Genomic DNA, 20,580 nt, shown 5'->3' on the forward strand with positions numbered 1-20,580 from the left:
CCCCTATGTGGGTGTGAGGTGGAGGATCCTGAGCTGGATGACTTCTGGGGCCCTCCGAGCTCCAAGCTTTTGGTAGGGTGGCCTCCTCCTATACCCAAACGCCACCCATGAGCCCGTCTCCAGTTGGCCCGAGGGCTACGCTGCACTTGGATGTGTGGGCCCTGCGTTGTCCTCACCTGGTTTTCTGTGTGGATGGAGTACACAGTGTCGGTCTGGTCTAACAGTCTGCAGGAATAGGCGATGTTGACCGCTGTCTCCTGCTTATCTCCAGTCAAGACCCAGAGCTGGATCCCGGCTTCCCGCAGAGCAGCGACTGTGTCTGGCACTCCTTCCTGCAGCCGGTCTTCGATCCCAGTGGCTCCTGGAGGGGTCGAAGACACCAGAGAGCATGGTTATGATGGAAAAGTAGCTGCTTAATTTCCCCAAAGCCCTGTCAAGACAGGCAGTAATTATTAAATATCTTCCATATTCCAGGCCGTGCTAAGCACCCCAGATACAGCACTGGAATACACAGAGCTGGCCCCTGCCCTCTTGGAGCTCCATGGCCTGTTGATAAGGCTTTATAACTGAGCTACATGAGAAGCCCAGGGTGCCGTGGAAGGTCAGAGAAGGCTTGCTGACAAAGTGCCCTTTAAGCTCAGACCTGGAAGATAAAGTCCAGAGGTCGAGAAGGAAGAGAATTCCAGGTAGAGGGATCAGCCCAGGGGTCAGAGTAAGAGAAGATGCAGAAAAGGAGGCAGAATGTGGGGAGAGAGGGGGCCAGGAGATAAGGCTTTGCAGATCAGGGCCTTAAAAGATTAGAATTTATTTCGCAGCTGAGAAAGCTATTAAAGGGACTTAAGTTGGGGGGTGGCAGGATTAGTTGTGAGTTTTCAGAAAACCATTCTAGAGAACTGATTGGGGTCTGGAGCACACAGGGTGAATTAATTCAGGGCCAATGGGGGCCAAGCATGAGACAGGAGCAGAGCTGGCGGCACAGTGGCAGTGGAGTGGAGAGAGACAAAGAGGCTGAAATCTTTGCTATGCAACCGCTCAAGGCAGAATTAATAGAGACCCAGGTTGTTGCTAATATTCTGGGAGAGAATTAAATATGCAGCTTCCCTAATTTTTGAATCATCTCCAGCTTTGCACGAACCCAAATATTGGATAGCAGTGATTAAGCAAAAATAAACCAGCATTTAAACTGAGATTCATTTCGGGGCACAGACCCGTTTCACTCTGGGCAGGAGCAAGGCATTTCATTTCTTTCAATAGTTCTGAGTGACAATAGGTTGGCAAACCAGTTACGCTGGATGCATAGTGAAAAGATCATTTCAATGTGGGAGCGATCGTGAATGCCAGGCAGGTTTGGAAGGGCAGGGCAGTTTCTTGGTGGCAAGGTGAAATCTCTGCCTGGCCCTAGCCGTCTCCTTCCAGAGCCACCCTGAGGGGATAAATATAGCCTCGCTGTCCCCAAATGTGACTGTTTAGTGTTTGAGGCCCAAACATGCAGGTAAACCACCCTGGGAAGAGTGATGGCTTGGCCTCATCTTTCCCTCCAAGGGTTAGCTTGGGAGGTGAGCCTCCGAAGCTGATTCATATTACAGGGAGGCCGAGTGAAGGAGAGAGGAGGAAAAACACATTTATTTGTGTGAAAGAGAAAATGAAACGGGATGGCTGGGCAAACCGCCCCCTGCTAAGGAAGCGGACAGGCCCTGACAAGTACGTTCTCCTTTCAAGCTGAAGAGCCCTTCTCACCAACTGAGACTAGAGTGCTCCTGGAAACAAGAAACCTTGAGGGGGTGAGAAAGGGTCAGCGCCCTAATGGGATGATGCTCCAGTGACCTTGTGCGGCAGACAGAGCGGTGGCCTAGCTACCCTGTGGTTCCTGTAGAAATGAGTTCTTGTGACCAGCTTTCAAGGGGGCCTTGTGAGGTTGCAAAGCTCCCTGCGGTCGAAACATGGAAGCAAATGGGTGGAGGAGGTGGGGAACAGAACTCCATCCCCACTGCCACCCACCTCACCACCTCTTGCTGCTACTTTTGTATAGCAAAGCATCATGCTCTTCTTACAGCTGGCTGGGCTGGGCAGTGTGGGGGAGCGTGTTTTATCCAAAGAAGCCAAGGCTCAGAGGGACGCAGGCATGTGTCCTTGGGCCAAGGTGTCAACAGGGCCGAGATGTGGCCCTTGCGCCCAAGGCAGCGTTATCTCGTGAGATGAAAGAAAGCTGCCACGGGGCCCCTGTGTGCATGCTGCCCCCGTGCATGCCGCCTGCACAGGGCCTTCCTGAGATTTCACTCCCGAGCTGAGAGACTGACCCTGATAAATAAACCCCCCTTCTGTGTCAACCACGCTTTCTGTCTGACAGAAATATACAACGCCATCTCTGAACTGTGGTCTGCATGCTGCTCGTCTTCCCCTGGCGCGTCAACCTCATTTCTGTGCAGGAGCAGCCGGAGTGACGTCTGGGAAGCACAAATCTATCCCCGCTTTCACTCCCTTCACCTCTGCGAATGTGCGGTGTGTGATTTACACGGCCCTACACAGTATGGGTCCTTTCTCCCCCATCCTCTGTGGGCCAGCCACAGCGGACCTGAGGGGCCAGCAGGCCCAGGCTTTCTCTCTGTGCCAGGAACGCTCACTCTCCCCCTTGGCCTGATCGACTGTGCCTCTCCTCTCAGTCCAGCCTGCCTGCCCCTCCTTGGCCCCTAGGCCAGGTTGGCACCTTTTTCTTTGCATCTCCATCCCAGCTGGTACATCTTCCGGGCCAGCCCTCACCACAATGTTTAATTACTTGTTTAATCCGTTTTCTCACTGGACTCTGACCTATGGGAGGGCAGGTCCTGTGCTCTTGGTCCCTGTTGTAGCCCTAATGCCCAGCATACTGTTTTGGCACACAGTAGGTGCTCAATAAACATTTGCGCGAATGCAGAAGAGGCAACCAAACTCCTAGGCTTCACCCAGCAGGGAGTGCAGGAGTGCTCCTGGGCACCCTCGGGAAGCTGAGGGTGGAGTCTGGGTGGCATGTTGGCACAGCCTGTTCCTGCCAAATATCCAGAAACGCACCCCAGGGAAGGCTCCTAATTGAGACACATTTGTAGCAGTATCAGAATCAGAGCCAAGAACTCCCTTCCCAGCCTGCCGCGCTCCTCTTTTTTCATTTCATGAGGACTTATTTTTAGCTACCGAGTAAGGTGAGTTGATTCTCCAGATGCTGCGCGGTCTCCATCAGAAGCTCCTCTCGGTTTTCAAGGGCCGCCTCAGCCTCATGCCGGAAACTGGCCCACCGCCGGAAGTCCTCTTCGCTTATGACCTAGGGGACAGAAATAGACTCATTCACAACTCTGAGTGAATCCCTCACCCTTCCCATGTGTCTCTTTGAGCTTCTCTACACATTTTTTTTTAAGAGAGGGGGGAAGGGAGGGAAAAAGGGAGGGAGAGAAACACTGATGTGAGAGAGAAACATCATCAGTTACCTCTCATTCATGCCCTGACCTGGGGACCAAACCTACAACTTAGGCATGTGCCCTGACTGGGAATTGAACCTGCGACCTTTCCCTTTACAGGACGACGCAACCAACTGAGCCACACAAGTCAGGGCATCTCTACACAATTTGATAGGGCTTTGTCCTTAACGATTGCTTCTTTAAATGCATGAATCAATAAATCAGTCATGTTCCGTTATCACCAGACATCTGTTGAGCAGATTCTGCCCTTCTTGGGGCACTGGAGACACAGCCGGGATCCAGATAGACAAGATCCCTGCATGCCTGGGCTTATGTGCTACCGGAGGGCGAGAGACATTATCCAAGTAAATACTTTAAAAGAACAGGTTATTCCAAGGAGTTCTATACAGAAATTAAAGAGGATGATACAATGACGTGTGGGTTACTGGGTTGGGGGACAGCTGTGGGAGGAGGGGCTGTTTCATTTGAATCTTCAGGTCTCTTAGACAAGGTGATGTACAAGTTGAGATCCAGTGATAAGAAGGGTTCAGTCATGGGGAGGGCCAAGAGCAAAGGCTGTGAAACAGCAGTGAACTTGGTTTTGTCTGTTCCTTGAACATACTAGTTGGCTAAAGGATGGAGAGCCAGATGGAAAGGAGCCAACCATGAGGCTTGAAAGGTAAGCAGAAACCAAATCTTGCATATCCTGGTAGAATGCTCCACCAGCTGGCCGTTGGAGGTGGTATCCAAAAGGCGGGAGACCACAACTAGAGGACATGTCTTCCTCCCTTGGAGTCCTATCTTTTAGACCCTTCCGTGGGCGTTACATGAAGACAGTCTCTTATAGCAATGGATAAATCTGTTGTCCAAACATCAAATATATTTCCTCTCTGTGCCTGGCTCTGTAGGGAGACCCAAGTGGACACAGGTGGGCCTTTTGCTCTTGTGAACTTCTATGTCTTATTAGAGGAGACAAAGTAGGCACAAATAATTTCAATGGAAAATAGAAGGTGGGAAGGGTATAACTGCAATCTGTAGAGTAGTGAGTACTGGTTGCTCCCATATACACGGTTCCTTAGTTCATCTCCACGACAACTGTGGGAGGGAAGGGGCACTGACACGACCACTTTACAGATAAGAAAATCCAAAACTCTGAGAGGTGAAGAAACTTGCCCAAGGTCCCACAGCACCTAAGTGGTGAGATTGGGGCTTGGACCAGGTAGGTCTGGCTTCAAAGTGGGTGCTCATAACATTTACATTTTTGTGGTTGCCTAAGCACCATAAAAGAGATGAGCTCTGGGGGTTTATGGAGGAGAAATCAGTCTAGCCATCTGGAAATCTGTGCCCATCTTAGCTCCCCTACCTGATTTAGGTGCCTCATTAGATGCCCATGCTCTGGGATCTACAGCTCTGTCTGCCTCTCTTGCCAAGTTAAAGACCTGTAGGGGGCGAGGTGGGTCATGCGCAGGACCGGAGCTGGGCCAAGGGCAATTCTACCGGGAATGGTGGGGACTGAGCGACTGCAACACAGCAGAATACGTTCCTCATCAGGCATCAGCTGCGGCATGGCTGTAGCTGCTGCCCTTCGAGAATGGAGACCCACTTTGACAGACCCTCTACGTTTTCAAGAGAAACCAGAAATCTAGATTTTTACGTGATCACATAAAATCTGCCAAATTCCAAATCTATGCAAATAATGCCAATTTTAAAAGAATACGCTGAAGGCAAAATTACAACTTTATGAGCTAGGGGTCACCAGCTTCTGTAGACCCTGTAAGGCAGGGTACCACAAAGCCACACAGACGGAACCTTGCCATTCCGATTTCTGCCCCAGCAAAACTGGCGAGGTCATGCACGGGTCTGTGGTGAGTCAAAGAGCTCATTTGGAAAGTATCACGGCAACCAACATTTAGGGTCCTCTAAAAAGAAATGGAAAACACAGAATCAGGGGCAAGGCCCTTCAGCTACTTAGAGAGGAATTTGTTCTCACTTTCTTGGCGATGCACAGAGTTCGAAGGCCATCTTTTGCATACAAGTCTAGATGCTTCTGGGTCCGGGCTCGGATTCTCCTCACCTTCTTTTCCACATCAGCATCGGTCACTGTGAAAGAGTCATTGTCCCCCATGAGGTCATGTGCAAATACTCAGGGATCCCTTTCTTAACATTCTGGACTTTTTTAGAGGGGGAACTCCCTCACAGCCCTCCCCAGAGACAGGGGAGCTCTCCTGGCCATCAGGGAGTCCAGGAAGGTGATGTGGTAACTTTGGGAGTCCCTTCAGTTATCTGCTCTCTGTAGCTCATCGCCAAAAGCCTGGCTGGGCAGAGCACTGTTTAAGGAGGGTAGATGGTCTAGGTGTTGTTCCCAAATGCCTGTTGGCCTCAGAATTCTCTGGGAACTTCAGCAAATAACAGAGATCCCCAGGTCCAGTCGAAGCTCTGCTGAATCAGGGGACCAGAAATCTGAATCTTTATTATTATCCACAGTGTTTTCTTTGTAGCTGCTTTAGCCTTGGATGACCAACTGTTTGTTCAATGTTAGACACACTATCCAGCACCTTCTCTGTCATCTACTTCAGCCCTTACATCAAGTTAGGCCCCAAGACAGCTTTGGTCCCGACTCTCACTGCTAAATTCTTTGCCACATTGCGTTTGCTGAATTAGGCTTTCTTTCTAGATAAGAAATGGTCTTAGAAATTTTTGGGGGGTGCATTTCCTACCAATTTAGTGTTTAGAATGAAAAATACTTCATTGTGTTACTCAAAGTCCCCTTTAGGAAGTCCTATATAATACATTTCTTTTAGAAAAAGTTATCTTTTTCTATTGAAGTTCCAATACTTTTATCCACCAGATAAAAAGAATTTTTCATCCTGGGTTAGTGGGTATGGGGCAGGATTGATGCTATCGCCGCCTGCTTTATCTAAGATGCCACAGACATCACCAATCAATGGCTGCACTTTACAAGCTGAGCTCGGAAAAAGGAGGTTTTTTTAATTTTAAAAACAGGTCTAGATAGAGATCTTCAGAGGCCCTAAGTAGTAAACAGATTTTGTGCACCTCATCCATCCCTCCATAGAATGCAGAATTAAAGATACAATGTTTAAAAGTAAGATAAGTATAAGGAAGCTGAATGAGCTCTGATTTCCCCCCCACAATAGCAGTCTAAGGCTGTTTTTATACACTGCAAAATTTCTCTCAGAGATTATGTTCTCATTTTCTCAGAGATGTTACTGTTTTCCTGGTGCCTTAAGCCCAGTCTTTATGTATTGTCTTATTGAGCACTATTTGCAATATTTTATTTTCAAAGACATCAGTTTCTAAGATTAAACCCTTTTGCCTTCTCACTGGTTCCCTTTGAAATGACCTGTTTTGCTTGGGCTAACAGAGACCTCGGGCTCCAATCGGATGTTCAAACCCCATCGATATGTTAAACCCCGGGTTATTTTCCCCCTCATCCATTTCAAAGCTTTAGTTCTCAATGCTTAATAGCAACATTGCTCATGGGTCTTTCATTGGGAGCATCTCTAAGCCATTTTGCAATCGGCTGAGGAACAAATAAAAAACATCTCCAGGGCGGTTCTGGTGGCTGTGGCCCAGGGACTCAGAAACACTGCATTCGCTTGTCTGCCAGAGTCTGGGGATGAAGAGACCTCATTAGCTCCCTTCCCATTCTGAACACTCATCAATCCCCACGAACCTCTTGGCTTGGCTCCACAGCTGATAATGCAGGAGGCACAGGGCTGCCTGGGCAATTCTAAAGCTTGGCTGGAATCTACTGTCCCGGGAGAATCACAGCCCCATCACTGTCTTCTTCTCGTTAGTAATCAAGGAGCGGCTGTGCACTAATTCATGCTGTTCCAAAATTGGACACTGATAGGGAGAGACTTTGGAACATTTTTCTGGCTTGGTGCAGGTTTATGAAAATCTATTCAGGAGAGGCTGGGGAAAAGGATGATAAAGAGGGACACCTGAGGCTTCCCAGAGTGAACCGAGCCCGGTGCAGAATTTTGGCGGCAGGGAGGGAGCTATGGGCTAGGCTTCAGGGACCGTACCTGGGCGGAGGATTTACCCCTAGTTACCATGCCACCTCTCTTAGGTCACTTCCCTCCCTGGGTTCAGTTGGCTTCTCTCCAAAACTAAGAGTTAGGGGCACAGCACATTCTAGGGGATATTAATGGGTGTCCTAGTCAAAAATGGTGTATGGATACTCCATGTTTCAATGAGTTTGGAAAACCAGAAACTGGGATAATGAAGAGGCTTTGCTTTTATGAGACCATCCTTCTCCAGGTCGAGGAGACATGGAATGCAGTGTATGTTAAGGAACCTGCTTTGAGGAGAGCAGCGTGTGGGCCTGTGTCCCTCAGGGACCGGCTGGGCCGAGTGATGCTATAACTGGAGCTCGCCATTACTGTTCCACGCTGCTCTTACCCCTCAGAGCCCTGTGTTCCCGGAGCCTGGGGAGGGGGACTCACCGCGGGCGGGGTCTTCCAGCAGGTCCATGATCACGGAGTCGGCGCCCTTGGTGTAGACGATGATCTCACCTGTCAATGGGTGCTTCACCACCACAGACATTCTCTTCCTGACAGAGTCAAAGCCCAGGGTGCAGAGGACATTGAAGGTGAGGCAGGTGCCCTGGGGCAAGCGCACGGTCACCTGCTCGGGTGTCCGGGACATGAGTGTGAAGCTGTAGGCATTGGCGGCGTGCACCAGGGCGGCCTCATCAGGGCTCTCGGCCTCATAACAGAGTTCAGAGCTGGTCAGGCCTAGGGCTGGGTCCTCCAGAGCCTCCTCCAAGGAGGCACCCGACCCAGATGCCAGCATGTCACCTTGGTCCCATGTGCTGCTCCTGTAGCCGCCATCAGTGGAGTAGCCTCCACTGCACACAGAGGCATCGTCCTCTTTTTCATCTGAGTCTGTAGTGGGCATGTTGGCCCCCAAGCTCTCCCCCAGGTCGGCGCCAGAGGGCGCAGTGGATGAGAAAGATTGGCTGAGGCTCAAAAGCTTCAACTTCTGGAAGAGCTGCTGGATCTTCTCCAGGGACGTCCCCAGAGACTTGGTGGAGGGTGGCACGGTGACCTTGAGATCAAAGGAGGGAAGGAGAATGTTACTCTCAACGTTGGAAAAAAGATATCAAGCTGTCTTATGGCAAACTCTGAAGGTCATTGTGCAGTAAATGAATTATCTGGGCCCTTCGGGGTTGTGGGTGAGTCTTCTCCCCTAGGTGAGCCTTGGTTTGCCCACCTAGAAAACAAGACTGTTAGGCCAGATGTTTCCTCCACCCGTGACATTCTTGGGATTGGTAATGACTGTCCACTCTAATCAGAGACAAAGGAAAGGCAAGGAGACAAAAGCCAGACCCATAGTGAGAGTCCACATTCCCCGCACCCTAACCACAGCCTTCATCTCACTTCATCCTCCCAGCAACTTTAAGGGCTATTATCATCCCAATTTATGGATGAGGAAACTGAGGCAGAGAGAGGTTAAATAAATGGGCCATCATCACCCAGCATGAGAGCTGGGACTCAGGTCCGGTTCTGTCTGACTCCAGTGGGTGGGATCTTCTACTACCTGCCAGCAGGAGGCTCCCTATTAACATAAACGTAGAGAGATGGAGGTTGTCCTCCCCTGAGTGGCACTTCCTCCTCTCTTGGAAATGGAGTTCACGTCTCAGATAACACTAATGTCCTCTCAGAGCTCCCTGGAGACTTCCGATAACCAGGTGACTTTTCAGTGCCTGAAGTTACTTTTCAGGGTGAGTTGGGATCTGGATGTAAGAAGGGGAGGCTCTGTGTTGGTGCCTGAGTGAATCTTTTTCTTAATTCAGAGTCACAAGTTGTGACACCCAATGTTCTCAGCAGTCACTCACAGGGGAGCTTGGCAGAGAGTTGATGGATAGTGAAAGACAAAGCTATCTTCGTTACTAAAGCAGAGACCAGAATAACGTGATGTTACGGAGTCATACAGAAGGTTCTGTCAGGTACTAACCATACAACTTTTGCTGAGTTACTCAACGTTTCTGAGCCTCTGTTTCTTCACTTGTTAAACCCAAAGCCACACCACTGTGAGGATTAAATGATAATGCAGCTGAAGTACTTGACGTGCAGCCTGGCATGTAGCAAGTGCTCAGTAAATATTAACTCTTAATATCTACCCCGCAGACAGACAGACCCAAAATTTGAAAGCTACACAGAGAACTCATAAAGAACCTTTCATTTTATTTAAAAATGGGGAAACTGAGGCCCAGAAAGGTCTTGGAGTAATGAAGCGGTGACACTGTGGCTAGGGCCCAAATGCCTTGTCTTCCTGTTCAGGGCATCACCTCTTGCCCTGACTCTTCCTCCCCTCCCCCTCCCCCTACCACCCCACCTTCACCCGTCCATACCCTCTGCCTGGGCTCGCTGGTTGTGGAGACCATGACGGAGTTGCAGATGGTTAGGGCAAGGAAGAAGTCAGCGATGGCGGAGGTGGTGGAGAGGGCAGGCTTGGTGGGTCTGGAGTCTGGCAAGGTCCCCAGCCACAGGGCAGCCTCTTGCACCTTGGTCAGTAGGTTTTTATCTGGAGTCACATCTTTTTCCTGAAAGAGAATGACCTCAGTGAGTCTTTCCTAAAGGAAGGCCCCTTCCAGCAGGTTCTTTGCACACCTGGGGCAAAACCGACCGTCTTCCCTGCGCTCCTGAATCTAGATGGCTGCTCCTCTCCTGAGCCTGGTCACTGCAGACTGATTTGATTCCTCCCTTTCCCTCGCCCACGGGTCCATCAGTTATAGGCTCTGGCACTTCTCCCCTCACAGCATCTCCCTCCATTCTTGCTGCTACCAGCCAGGCTCAGATCCTGCAGCCCACAATCCTGGATTTCTGCATCACCCCCAAACTGATGTTGCTGCTTCTCACCTCTTTACCTTCTAACCCTTCAAATGTATCACCCGCGCATCTTCCTAAAACACCATTTCCCTCAGGTACTCTTGAACTGGACAGACCTTCAGGAGATCTTCATTGTTAACATGATCAATTTACTCTGTCACTTGAGCTTGTTTGCAGTCTGCACATCCACTCCCTGCTCCCACCACTTCTAAACACAGACCTCAGCTTAGCCGGGTGTCTGTTTGGTGCCTCCTGGGTGAAGACTCCTGTTCTGTGCCTCTGATCTCACGTTGGCTGGAAGGTCCCTTCCCGTCCATCAAAACCCTACTTCGACTTCAACAACCATGAGAAGTCCTCTGTGTCCATGAGAGCTTGTCCCACCCACAATGAGTTCTCTGTCTTCTGAGCCAAAAGGGCAGGCTCCTGACTCAGAACGTCCGCAGGACTCAGGCAGGCCAGGCGAATGAGGGAGGTGGGCCAGAGCACAGAGGCTGACACTGGGATGGGGGCTGTGAGCATTGGCTGGTCCTACAGCGAAAGGCTTGCAACAGCTCTGCTAGTAAGATGCTCTGGTGCTGGCCTACTTTGCTGAGCCTCTTGATTATTCAAGATAAAGCAGAGATGATCTGGAACTCATTAGTATTTTCAATCTGTGGGCTGGATCTGTGGGTTTCCAATTTTTGCCATCTTTGTAGAAGTTGCCACTTGTACCACCCTTTGGAATTCAGTACATATTGGCCTATGTTGTAAGGTCAGATTTCTTACATCCTCTCTAGAGATGAGGTTGGAGCCTCAAAGACAGAGAGAGACTGCATTTACCACAAAGCTGCATCTTCTGGAGCTCTGACCACTGCTTTGTTTGAAGCAGAGGTTCAACCACCACCAGCTTTCAACAGTTAGCTATGGTAAAGGCCACTCTGCGATGAAGTTTCTATGTGACACCACTCCTATCAGTAATCAGAGTCTGGTTTAAAGTTTAGAAGAAAGAAAGTACAGTGATCCTCCCAGTTACCTGGTAGTTCAGATGGGGAACCTGCTCCTGGGGGAGATTGTGTCTCACTGGAAGTCCCACCGTAAGCGGGAGAGATTCCTTCAGTTTATTTGAGATCATCTGACTCTAGAATGCATGCTCTCGACCTCTCTGCCAGGGAAGATCCGTATGAGAAGAAAGGGCTCTGGTCCTTGCTGACAGCCAGCATCTTCAGCGTCTGGCATCCCTAACACAGCGAATGGGTTTGTGTATCTCTAATCCTTAGGGCTCAGCAGACAGACCACGAGATTATAAAGGGGTTATGGGAATCTTTCTCCTTCAGGAAATAGACTTCTTTGTTGGGGGGGGGGTGTATACAGGAGTGGGGTGCTTTTAATCCTTACCACAGATACCCAGAGCTGGGGACAAGCTTGGAGGTCATCAGAGCCAAACCCCTTATTTTGCTGACAATAAAACCGAGTGGCAGAGAGAAGGGGTGTGAACCGCTCAAGATCACACATTGAATGCAGGTCAGAACCAGGGCAGCTTTCCCGTCACCTGACTCCCAGCCTCTGACACACCCTGCTTCGCTGCAAGCTATGCGTTATGTATTTCCAAATGGTGACATGGTTAAAATGATGTAACGGTTGCCTATTGCATGACCACTTACCCTCTAGTCTAAGTGCCATCAGGAGAGACTATCATGTGTCCCCAGTGCCTGGCAGTTGGCACCACGCAAACCTGTCGGCTGACTCCTATCTAGGACACCACACTACCTCACCACAGGTTAGTTCATGGGGCCCCTCTGTTCAAACTCCTCTTTAGTGCACTTTCATGCAATCACACAGGGATGCATTAAAAAAAAAATCTCTACAAAGGACCTCCTTCTCTCTGGTGCTGGCAGCAGGCCTGGCCTGCAGGTGTCCACCGCAGATGTCACTTAAGTTTATCCAGTTGCCACAGACCTGCTGCTGCAGGGCCAGGTCTCTGTGGTTCCCTTCGCCCACAGCCCACTGGTTTCCTGTCTGGTCCTTTAACCTTTAGGATCGTGGCACTTAGGACAGGTAGAGAAAGCAGTGCGCTACCCACCGTTGGGCTCTTTGATTAGTCTACTTCTCCGAACGAAAATAAATATAAACTTGTGGGGCCCCCAGTTGTTCAGAAGAGTGCTTTGTGGCGGCCAGACACCAGCGGGTTGGATTTCTTTCCATTGCGGATGACCTACAGCTCGTACAAACCCTCTTTGAGGAAGGTAACCTCGGACCTCACATGATACCCTATGGATCCTGGTACTATCCTCACATACATTTAGAGCAAAGTCAAGTGCTTTGCTAAGTGCCTCCAAATACATCATTTAATCATCAGAACAGCATGGAAATAGTTACTATCAGCCTCCCATTTTAATTAAGGGGCGATGGAGGCTCCCTGAAGTCAAGTAACTTGTCCAAGGTCACAAAATCAAAAAAAGAGCGGGGACTTGGATCCAGTTCTGCCCGATGCAAAACTGGAACCCTGAAACACTGCGCCAGCACTTCCCTAACTTCACAGGCACTAGCGTCAGCCGGGCATCTGGTTAAACACAGATACTGATTCAGCAAGTCTAGCACCTGGGTTCCTACCAGCTCCCGAAAGCGGTGCTCACGCCACTGGTCTGAGCACTACGGTTTGGGTAGTAGGTACTGAGATCCACAGAACTGGCAGAGGCGGGAGGAAGCAGACGCTTCTCTGCTGGGGAGTGTCTAACCTGGTACAGCCTTTTGGGAAGTGTCAATCAAAATTTAAAAATGTACACACTCACAATTTAGTAGTGATACTCTATGAACAAGTACTCTAGAAAGACTCACACACACACATAAACAGACGACGGCTCCACCACCCAACAATTGGTAACAGCCATTATAAAAAGGGATAAGGCAGAGCTCTACCGAATGTCTGTCTGTCTACGCACAGGGTGCGGCAAAGTAGGTTTACACTTCCTCATGTGGAAAATAACACAATGATTAATAAATCATAATGCAAGAATAAACTCTTTTACATGCTTACAACTGTAAACCTACTTTTGCCCCTCCCTGTACACGAAATATTTCCCAAGATTCATTAGGTAAAAAGGAAAAGCAAAGTCCAAAGCAGTGTGTGTGGTATACTTCCGTTTGTGGTCAAAGACATTCTCTCGTAGATACAAAGCTTGTTTGCTTCCTTGTAGGTAAAACACCGCTGGGAAGGACACAGGAACTGCAAACCGTGGTTGTCTCTGGGGTGGTGGGGACAGAGAAGTGAGGCAGGGAGGGCGACCTACTTTCTACCATTTGCCCCTTGGTTCCTTTTCACTGCTTAACCCCGTGGTTGTACTTCTGTCGTGGAAACAAACGTCCCTGGGTGCCGAGGAGCTGGGGGCTGAAATCCTGTTCGGGGCAGTGATGTTGCCCTGGCTGACGCTGTGCCCTTGATGCTTCCAGGTCTGGTTCAAGAACAGGGAGAGCCTGATGTTTGTAAATGTGTGCTTAAATGGAAGCACATGGATTGCTGTGGTAATCTTTCCCCGAATGGGACCCAAGCCCTAAGGGGGAAAATGTAGTGGCCTAGCAAGAAGCACGTTTCCCACCTTTTGTGAACAGGGTCACTGCCGCCATGTGTCTGCATACAGGACCCTGGGGACAAAGGGACGCACAGCTGAGGTTGCCTTCATCTGCTCCTGCCTGTATGGCTACATCACTTCCAAAAGATTTCCCTCCACTTGGCTAATTAAATCAGGACTCAGATTATCTAACTGTCCAGTGGGGGTGTGTGGCAGGGTGTCTGTGGGGCGTCCCTCCGACCAGGAACAGCCTGGAGTGCTGTGCAAATCTCTGGCTAAGGAAGAAAGGAAGACTGAGATTAAGGGAAGGAGGCAGAGGGCCAGGAGTTCTTTCTGGAGGGGTGGGAGGGGCCGTGCTCACAGCAGGGAGTGGTGGTGACGTTCGGGGTACGCGGGTCCCCAGCACAAATTTTATAATTAGGAAGATGTTCTTTGGTCTGATGGTTCTGGAAAACATTTTGCAAGTGGCACTTCTAAACAAAGACTCTCTGCTCCCATCTTGGCTACTTACTGACCGGGAGAAAAAGGCATTTCATTGTCTGTCCGCCAACAGTATTAAACCCTGGCTCAGCACTCACCACTTTCCTAAATATATTGCCCTACCCTGAAGCCACAAATTTTATAGCAGCCAATTAGGCAAAAAATAACCCATGCTTCATTGTTCTTTGTAGTAAAATAAAAAAGCCAGCCTTTGCTGTTCTTGTTGAGACTCATTATACTTTTGATTTAGAACAAAGAGCCAGTGAGACTAAGACCGGGCTCCTTTAGAATGTGGTCGGGTGCTCCACCATGACTTGGCACCCAGGGGCTTCAGAGGCAAGTTCTGACTGTGTCTTTGAAGGGACGGTCCAGACCTGGTGGTGCTGGCGAGGGGAGGAGAGGGAGAAGGAGTGGGAGAGAAACATCAATGCGTGGTTGCCTCTTGTGCACCCCGCACTGGGGACCTGGCCTGCAACCCAGGTATGTGCCCTGACTGGGAATCGAACCAGTGATCCTTTGGTTCACAGGCCTTCGGTTAATCCACTGAGCCACACCAGCCAGGGCTAGCCACAGATATTTTACAGGTGGTGTCAGAGCCCGATGAGGCAGCATAAATCATTCCCTTCAGCCAATGCCCTCCAAGCTGGAGAAGGGGCCTATTTGAGCAAAAGGAAGACTATTTCCTAGTTGGGGTGGGGGGGCATACGTCCAGAGGTTCTCTTTCTTGGTTTTCACTAGAATCATCAGAAATAAAAATATGAATGCTCAGGCCCTACTGTAGACCAAATATACCAGAATCTCAGGGGATGGAGCTCAGCATTGTTTTTATGAAACAATTCCAGTTTCCCTTCCACATGTCCAGATATGTGAGCACGTGTCCAAAGCAGAGCTTTCTTTCAGAAAGATTATTTAAAACCTCTGTTAGTTACCCATCCATCTAGAAGGCACGATTTCAACGACTGAATCCTCAAAAGAACTCAGGAGGCAGAACTTTTTAAAGATGGGAACATTGAGCCCTGGCCGGGCGGCTCAGTTGGTTGCCGTGTTGTTCCGTACACCAAAAGGTTGTGGGGTTGATCCCCAGTCAGGGCACATACAGGAGGCAACCAATCATGTTTCTCTCTCACATCGACGTCTCTCTCTCACTGTCTCTCTTTCTCATTATGTGTGTGTGTTAATGAAAATTAAAGACTGGCAGGAAATTCACTGGAAGGATCATTTTGAAAATCTAACTTTCTAGTAATGGGATAATAGCACTTCGGGTTCCTCTTTAAGTGTGTGACTTGTTCAGGATGCTGGGGTTCCCTGTGCCCTCTTCAGTATGTGCAGAAGATTCCAGATGACATGTCCCCTAGAGAAAGAGCTTGGTGCAGAGGAATGTGGAATGGGACAGAAGCCAGAGGCCCCAGTTCTGGCCTTGACTGCTAGGGAATGCTGTGAGATCTTGGAGCAGAAACTCAATTTCTTCACCTGCTCCCTGGACATTTAGTGATGGATGTCCCAGTGGATCAAATGTGAAGGGACCATATGCAGAAAGCCCTAGACCAAAGCTGCAGGGTTGAATAACCATGGGGGTCAGGCAGGTAACCTAAGGGAGTTTTGACACGGGTAATTTTGACATAGAGGTTCTTTGCTCCATAACAATTTAAGACTCTTTTTGATGATCACATTTTTCTTGAAATGCATAAGCCTGTAATCTTATCTTTTGGTTTTCCACTTTGTAGAAACAGGGGCATGGCAAATATTTCTCTTTCTTGTTACCCGTATCGTTGGAAAATCACGCATAATGGGCATGCTGCTGGCTCTCGGCTCAGGGACAGAGAAGCAGGGTGGGGGACCGTGATGAACTGAGGATGACATGACCAGTTTAAATGGCATCAACTCTGTAATTTGAGCAATTACTTCCACATGGAAATGCCGGCTCAGTGTGGAGAATTTTCCCAATTCCATTTTAAAAATAGAAGCCCTGAATCTTTGTTTATATGAAATCCCCTGTTTTCTAAATACTGACCTTTTGAATTTAACAAGAATGGTGTAAGCTCAAGAAAACAGGTAGGAGGATTAAATATAAGACCGAGGGCTGGCATCCCAAGAGCCCTGCAGGGCTCACACCGCCCTTCATCTTTCACACCCCAGAGCCCTGTCCCATCTGTCCCTGGCAGAGGCCACTTGCATATCAAAGAGGAAAAGGCAGGGACTTACTATGGAGCTGCTGAAGGCCACAGGTGACTGTGCGTTTTCCCAGCGCCCCACCGACCTCTGTCGGGAGTGGCCCTGGATGGGTACCCGGGCGCTCTGGCTCCTCCTCAGAGGCTGGACCCCTCCTTGGCTCCTCATGGCTGCTGAGCCCTGGGCCCTTCTGGTTGGGAAGGACCGGCACTGGTATTGGGTCCACTCTTCACTGTCTGAGTCCAGTTCCTTTGGGATCTCCAGTCGCTTGGCTGTAAGAAAGAAACCCTGTCGTTGCCCCTGTCATACCTTGGCTGGCCCGTGGTGGGGGCGACCCCAGACTTTGGGAGTGGATGTGAGAACACAGATGAAGAACACAGTGCTGCTCTGGAAACTGGGGAGCTGGCTGCCCTGGCTGGAGAAAGGGGTGCAACCAAATGACACAGGTTCAAACCCTGGCTCTCCCACCTCCTAGCTACGTGCTGTTGAGCTTTGGCTAGACCCACGCCTCTGTTTCCTCAGGGGTTTTAAAAAAGTGCTGAACTTTAAGAGGTGTTTTGAACACTTAGAATGCTCTGAGTCCTGATAATGGTAGCTGTTTGGATTCCCAGAAAGGATCAGAAGCTCCCATGTGAATGGTTAGCATTGTGGCAAGGGGAATTGGGTTCTCAGAATGTTGCCACCTTTCTCTTTCTCTGTCCCTCCCACTCGAAAGAATGAACGCTGCTCTCTTGAGAGTTTCTTCTCTTAGTCAAAGTGTGTGTGCGTGTGTGCGTGCGTGCGTGCATGCGTGGGGTGGGGTCAGGGGGTGGATTTGAGGGAATCAGGCTGGCTTTAAAGGTCACCTTCAGTCCACGTGAGATGACAGTGCTGGCATTTTATAGCCCTATCTCCTACATGGAAGCTTTGCCTCTGATCATCCAGGAGATCAGTTAGCATGGAAGGCATTTCCTGGATGTGTCCATCTGACCACATGCCTAGACCGAGGCCTGTCCTCTCAGATAAGGTGACCCAAGAAATTCTTAAACCTTGGAACCTAATTGGGACGGGCGGCAGGGCCACACACAGGCGGTCCCTGATAGCCTTGTGAACAAATGCGAGCTCACAGGTGATGAGAGCAGCACCGATCTGTCACAAGGAGGCCATGGGGATATAGGACACTACTTTCCTCAAGCAATGCAGCCTCTGTGGAGATCCAGGATGACATCTTTTATCACCTTTCTCTAGGAGAGCGGGATGATTCCCTTAGAAAGAAGGATGGGGAGCCCCGGGAGGCCTCATACCGTTTTCCTGGTGAGAATACTCGCTGCCCACGATGGTGCAGCGCCGGAACACCATCTTGTTCTCGGTCAGTGTCCCTGTCTTGTCAGAGAAGAGGTACTGGATCTGGCCCAGGTCCTCCGTGATGTTGAGGGCCCGGCACTGAATGGTCGAATCAGTCTCTTCGTCATACAGGTCGAGGTCATTGTGCAGGAAGAAGACTTGGCCGAGCTTCACCAGCTCGATGGACACGTACAGGGAGATTGGGATCAGCACCTGCGAGAGATCGAGTGCCGCCCAGTCGGGCACCGGTCCGGGTCCCTGTCTCAGGACCCTGTCTAGTGGGTGGCAAAGGCTTTCTGTGGAAAGCTGAGGTTGGCTCACGTGATGGGTGTGCTCTGAGAAAGGAAAGGTCAGTGACTTCGTGTGTCCCTTGAAATTCTTAGGGGGACCTGAAAAAGAGGCAAGCCTTCTTCCAGCGGGGGAGTCTGGTATGAGGCAGGTACTGGCCATTTGTTGTTTAATGTGGAGCGGGGACTAGGTGAGGTGCTGCTCTGCCTCTGTGCGGAGTCCCCGCACTCCCCCCTTGGATCTCAGTGTCGCCGAGGTGGCCTCCCATTTGACAGGGATTCAGACCTATTGTTGACAGCTGGCCACGACTCAATGCCTGATATCTATGGAGCACTTGCTCTGTGTCACCTGTTATTCTAGGTCCTGGACACGGCAGTGAGCAGAACACTGTCCCCGGCCTTGAAGACCTCAAATCCCAACAAACAGATAAATACATATTGGGTGGTGGTAAGTCTCATAAAGAAAAAGTAAAGAGGTAGAGGGTGATGGCTGGGAGGGACCTTGGGGTAGATGCCTAAAGGTGAGGGTGTGTCGTGAGGCTATTTGTGGGAGGAGGAGCATTCTGGGTAAGCGCTGGGCCTGGGGAGCGGCTGGGTGTTTGGCAGGTGACAGTAGGTACATGAGTGAGCGGGCCAGGGAGGGAGGAGGTCAGGGTCCAGCTCACCCAGGGCTGGATGGCTGCGGTTCGTACCACTTTGGATTCCACTCCGAGAGGATGTGAAACCACTGGAGGGGCCTGGGCAGAGCAGGGGTGTGACTGAGTCACACGTAAAAAGGGTCACTCTGCTAAATGAATGTATGAACCAATGACTCAGAAACATTCACCAGTAAGAGGACGATGAGCCACCCTCAAATAGTGCATGACATTAAGTGTAGACGGAGCCCCCTTGTTTTTCATAGATCGTAATTTCCTGTAGAGCCTGAGATTCCTTCTCCCTCTCCCAGGTAGGTGCTCTGTGATTTTGTCTCCTTCTCCTATATAGGGTCTGTTCCTTTTTTAAAATTTTAAATCTTAACCTGTCGAACACTAAAACACTCACCTGCAGTTTCTTTCTTTCAGTGTTTAGGGCTGGAGAGTTCTCTGTGCCACTTTATTCCCAGGTCATTAGGTTTCACCTGTTCGGCGCCTGGTGAAGGGGCGGGCACCTGTGGGTCCCTGCGGTAATCTTCTCTTACGTAGAAGAGCCTGATAAGTGTTTTTCTCCACTCTTATCTGGGGGCAAGTTTCCCTCACAAAGCGGGCCTGGTCCTTCCTTCACCCCAAATGTAGATATTTTCAAAGACCCACAGGAAAGCAATGGACATCTGTCCATGTCAGTCCTATGAGTTCTTTCTTGGGGCTGCCATTGATTTTTATTTCGAGTTGTACAGGTATTGGCCACAGGTTTCTTAAGCATTAGTGAGAGAGGACTTCCTACCTGGAGCAGGATGATCATCGTGAGGAACATGTAGAAGCCCCCAAGGGCGAGAGGTAGGAAGCTGCCCTCAGCATCTGGCACGTCGAAGGGAGGGTGCTCTCTGAAGGTCCCGTTCCAGAGGCTGTGACCTGAGAGGAGGCAAAGCCAGCATGAAACAGAATCTTCACTTGTCCTGAGAGTGGTCAATTGCATCAGCCCTTGACCTACTCCTGGAAATGAGTGCGCTTTGGAGGAGCCCACCCCTATTCTGTATAATCTAGCTGTGTGTGTGTTTGTGTTCCTTTAGCTCTGCAGTGGTCCTTCCTGTAGCCTACATGGCAGGCTCTCGATAGGCATCATGTCTGTCTTACCAGAGGAGACTAGCATGGGCATTACTTATATTTCCATGAAGTTCTGTTACATTGGTTTGGAGAAAGGGAAAGGGACACAAGTTCTTTTCAGTTGTGTGGTGGAAAGTGCATGGCTGGGCAGTCCTGACAGACCTTTGCCTAGTCTCTTCCCCTACGCATGCCCTTGTCCACCTATCTGCCCATCCAGTGGTTCTACTCACCCATCCTCTGTTCATCCATCTCTCCATCTCTCCACCCACCCACCCACCCATCCACCCATCCATCCATCCATCCATCCATCCATCCATCCATCCATCCATCCATCCATCCTCCCTCCCTCCCTCTGCCTGACATTTATCAGTTCAAGAAGGAATTGGTCCTAGTTCTTGTCCTTGAGGAGTTCCCTACCAAGTCAGGGAGCCAGATGTACAGGGACAAGTCCCCTACGGTGTGAGAGGTGCTGTGCCAGAGCCTGCAATGCTTTGAGAGCACCTGGTGCAGGCTGAGCCCTCTGTTTCCCTGCCTGCAAATGGGGAGAAGAACACCCATCATCGGAGGATTAATTGGATGAAGTGCATCCAGCACTTGCTAGCCTCTTCCTGGATCTCAGCATCCTCACCTGCCAGTTTGTAAAAATACCTTCTTCATAGGGCTATTGTGAGGCTAGAATAACCTAAATGTGTACAAAGCTCTCAGCTCTACAGAGTAGACACTATAGGGACTAAACAATAAAATGCTGCCCGGCC

At 49.9% G+C, this 20,580-nt stretch overlaps 1 protein-coding gene across 5 annotated transcripts in view; it reads right to left on the reverse strand.

The window, feature by feature from the left end:
* The window catches only part of ATP10B (ATPase phospholipid transporting 10B (putative)), a 229,509-nt gene that overhangs the window by 25,988 nt on the left and 182,941 nt on the right, over positions 1–20,580 (reverse strand). For all 5 annotated transcript variants that reach the window (XM_045184997.2, XM_045184995.2, XM_053926349.1 and 2 more), the window contains 8 exons: positions 19,506–19,633; positions 17,760–18,012; positions 16,510–16,748; positions 9,805–9,996; positions 7,895–8,498; positions 5,416–5,525; positions 3,166–3,292; positions 177–361 (listed from right to left, as the gene is read on the reverse strand). In XM_045184997.2, coding sequence (XP_045040932.2) covers positions 177–361; positions 3,166–3,292; positions 5,416–5,525; positions 7,895–8,498; positions 9,805–9,996; positions 16,510–16,748; positions 17,760–18,012; positions 19,506–19,633 — 1,838 coding nt within the window. The remainder of the gene's footprint in view (positions 1–176; positions 362–3,165; positions 3,293–5,415; positions 5,526–7,894; positions 8,499–9,804; positions 9,997–16,509; positions 16,749–17,759; positions 18,013–19,505; positions 19,634–20,580) is intronic.

This window comes from Desmodus rotundus, chromosome 6 (assembly GCF_022682495.2).
Source record: "Desmodus rotundus isolate HL8 chromosome 6, HLdesRot8A.1, whole genome shotgun sequence".
Classification (NCBI taxonomy): domain Eukaryota; kingdom Metazoa; phylum Chordata; class Mammalia; order Chiroptera; family Phyllostomidae; genus Desmodus; species Desmodus rotundus.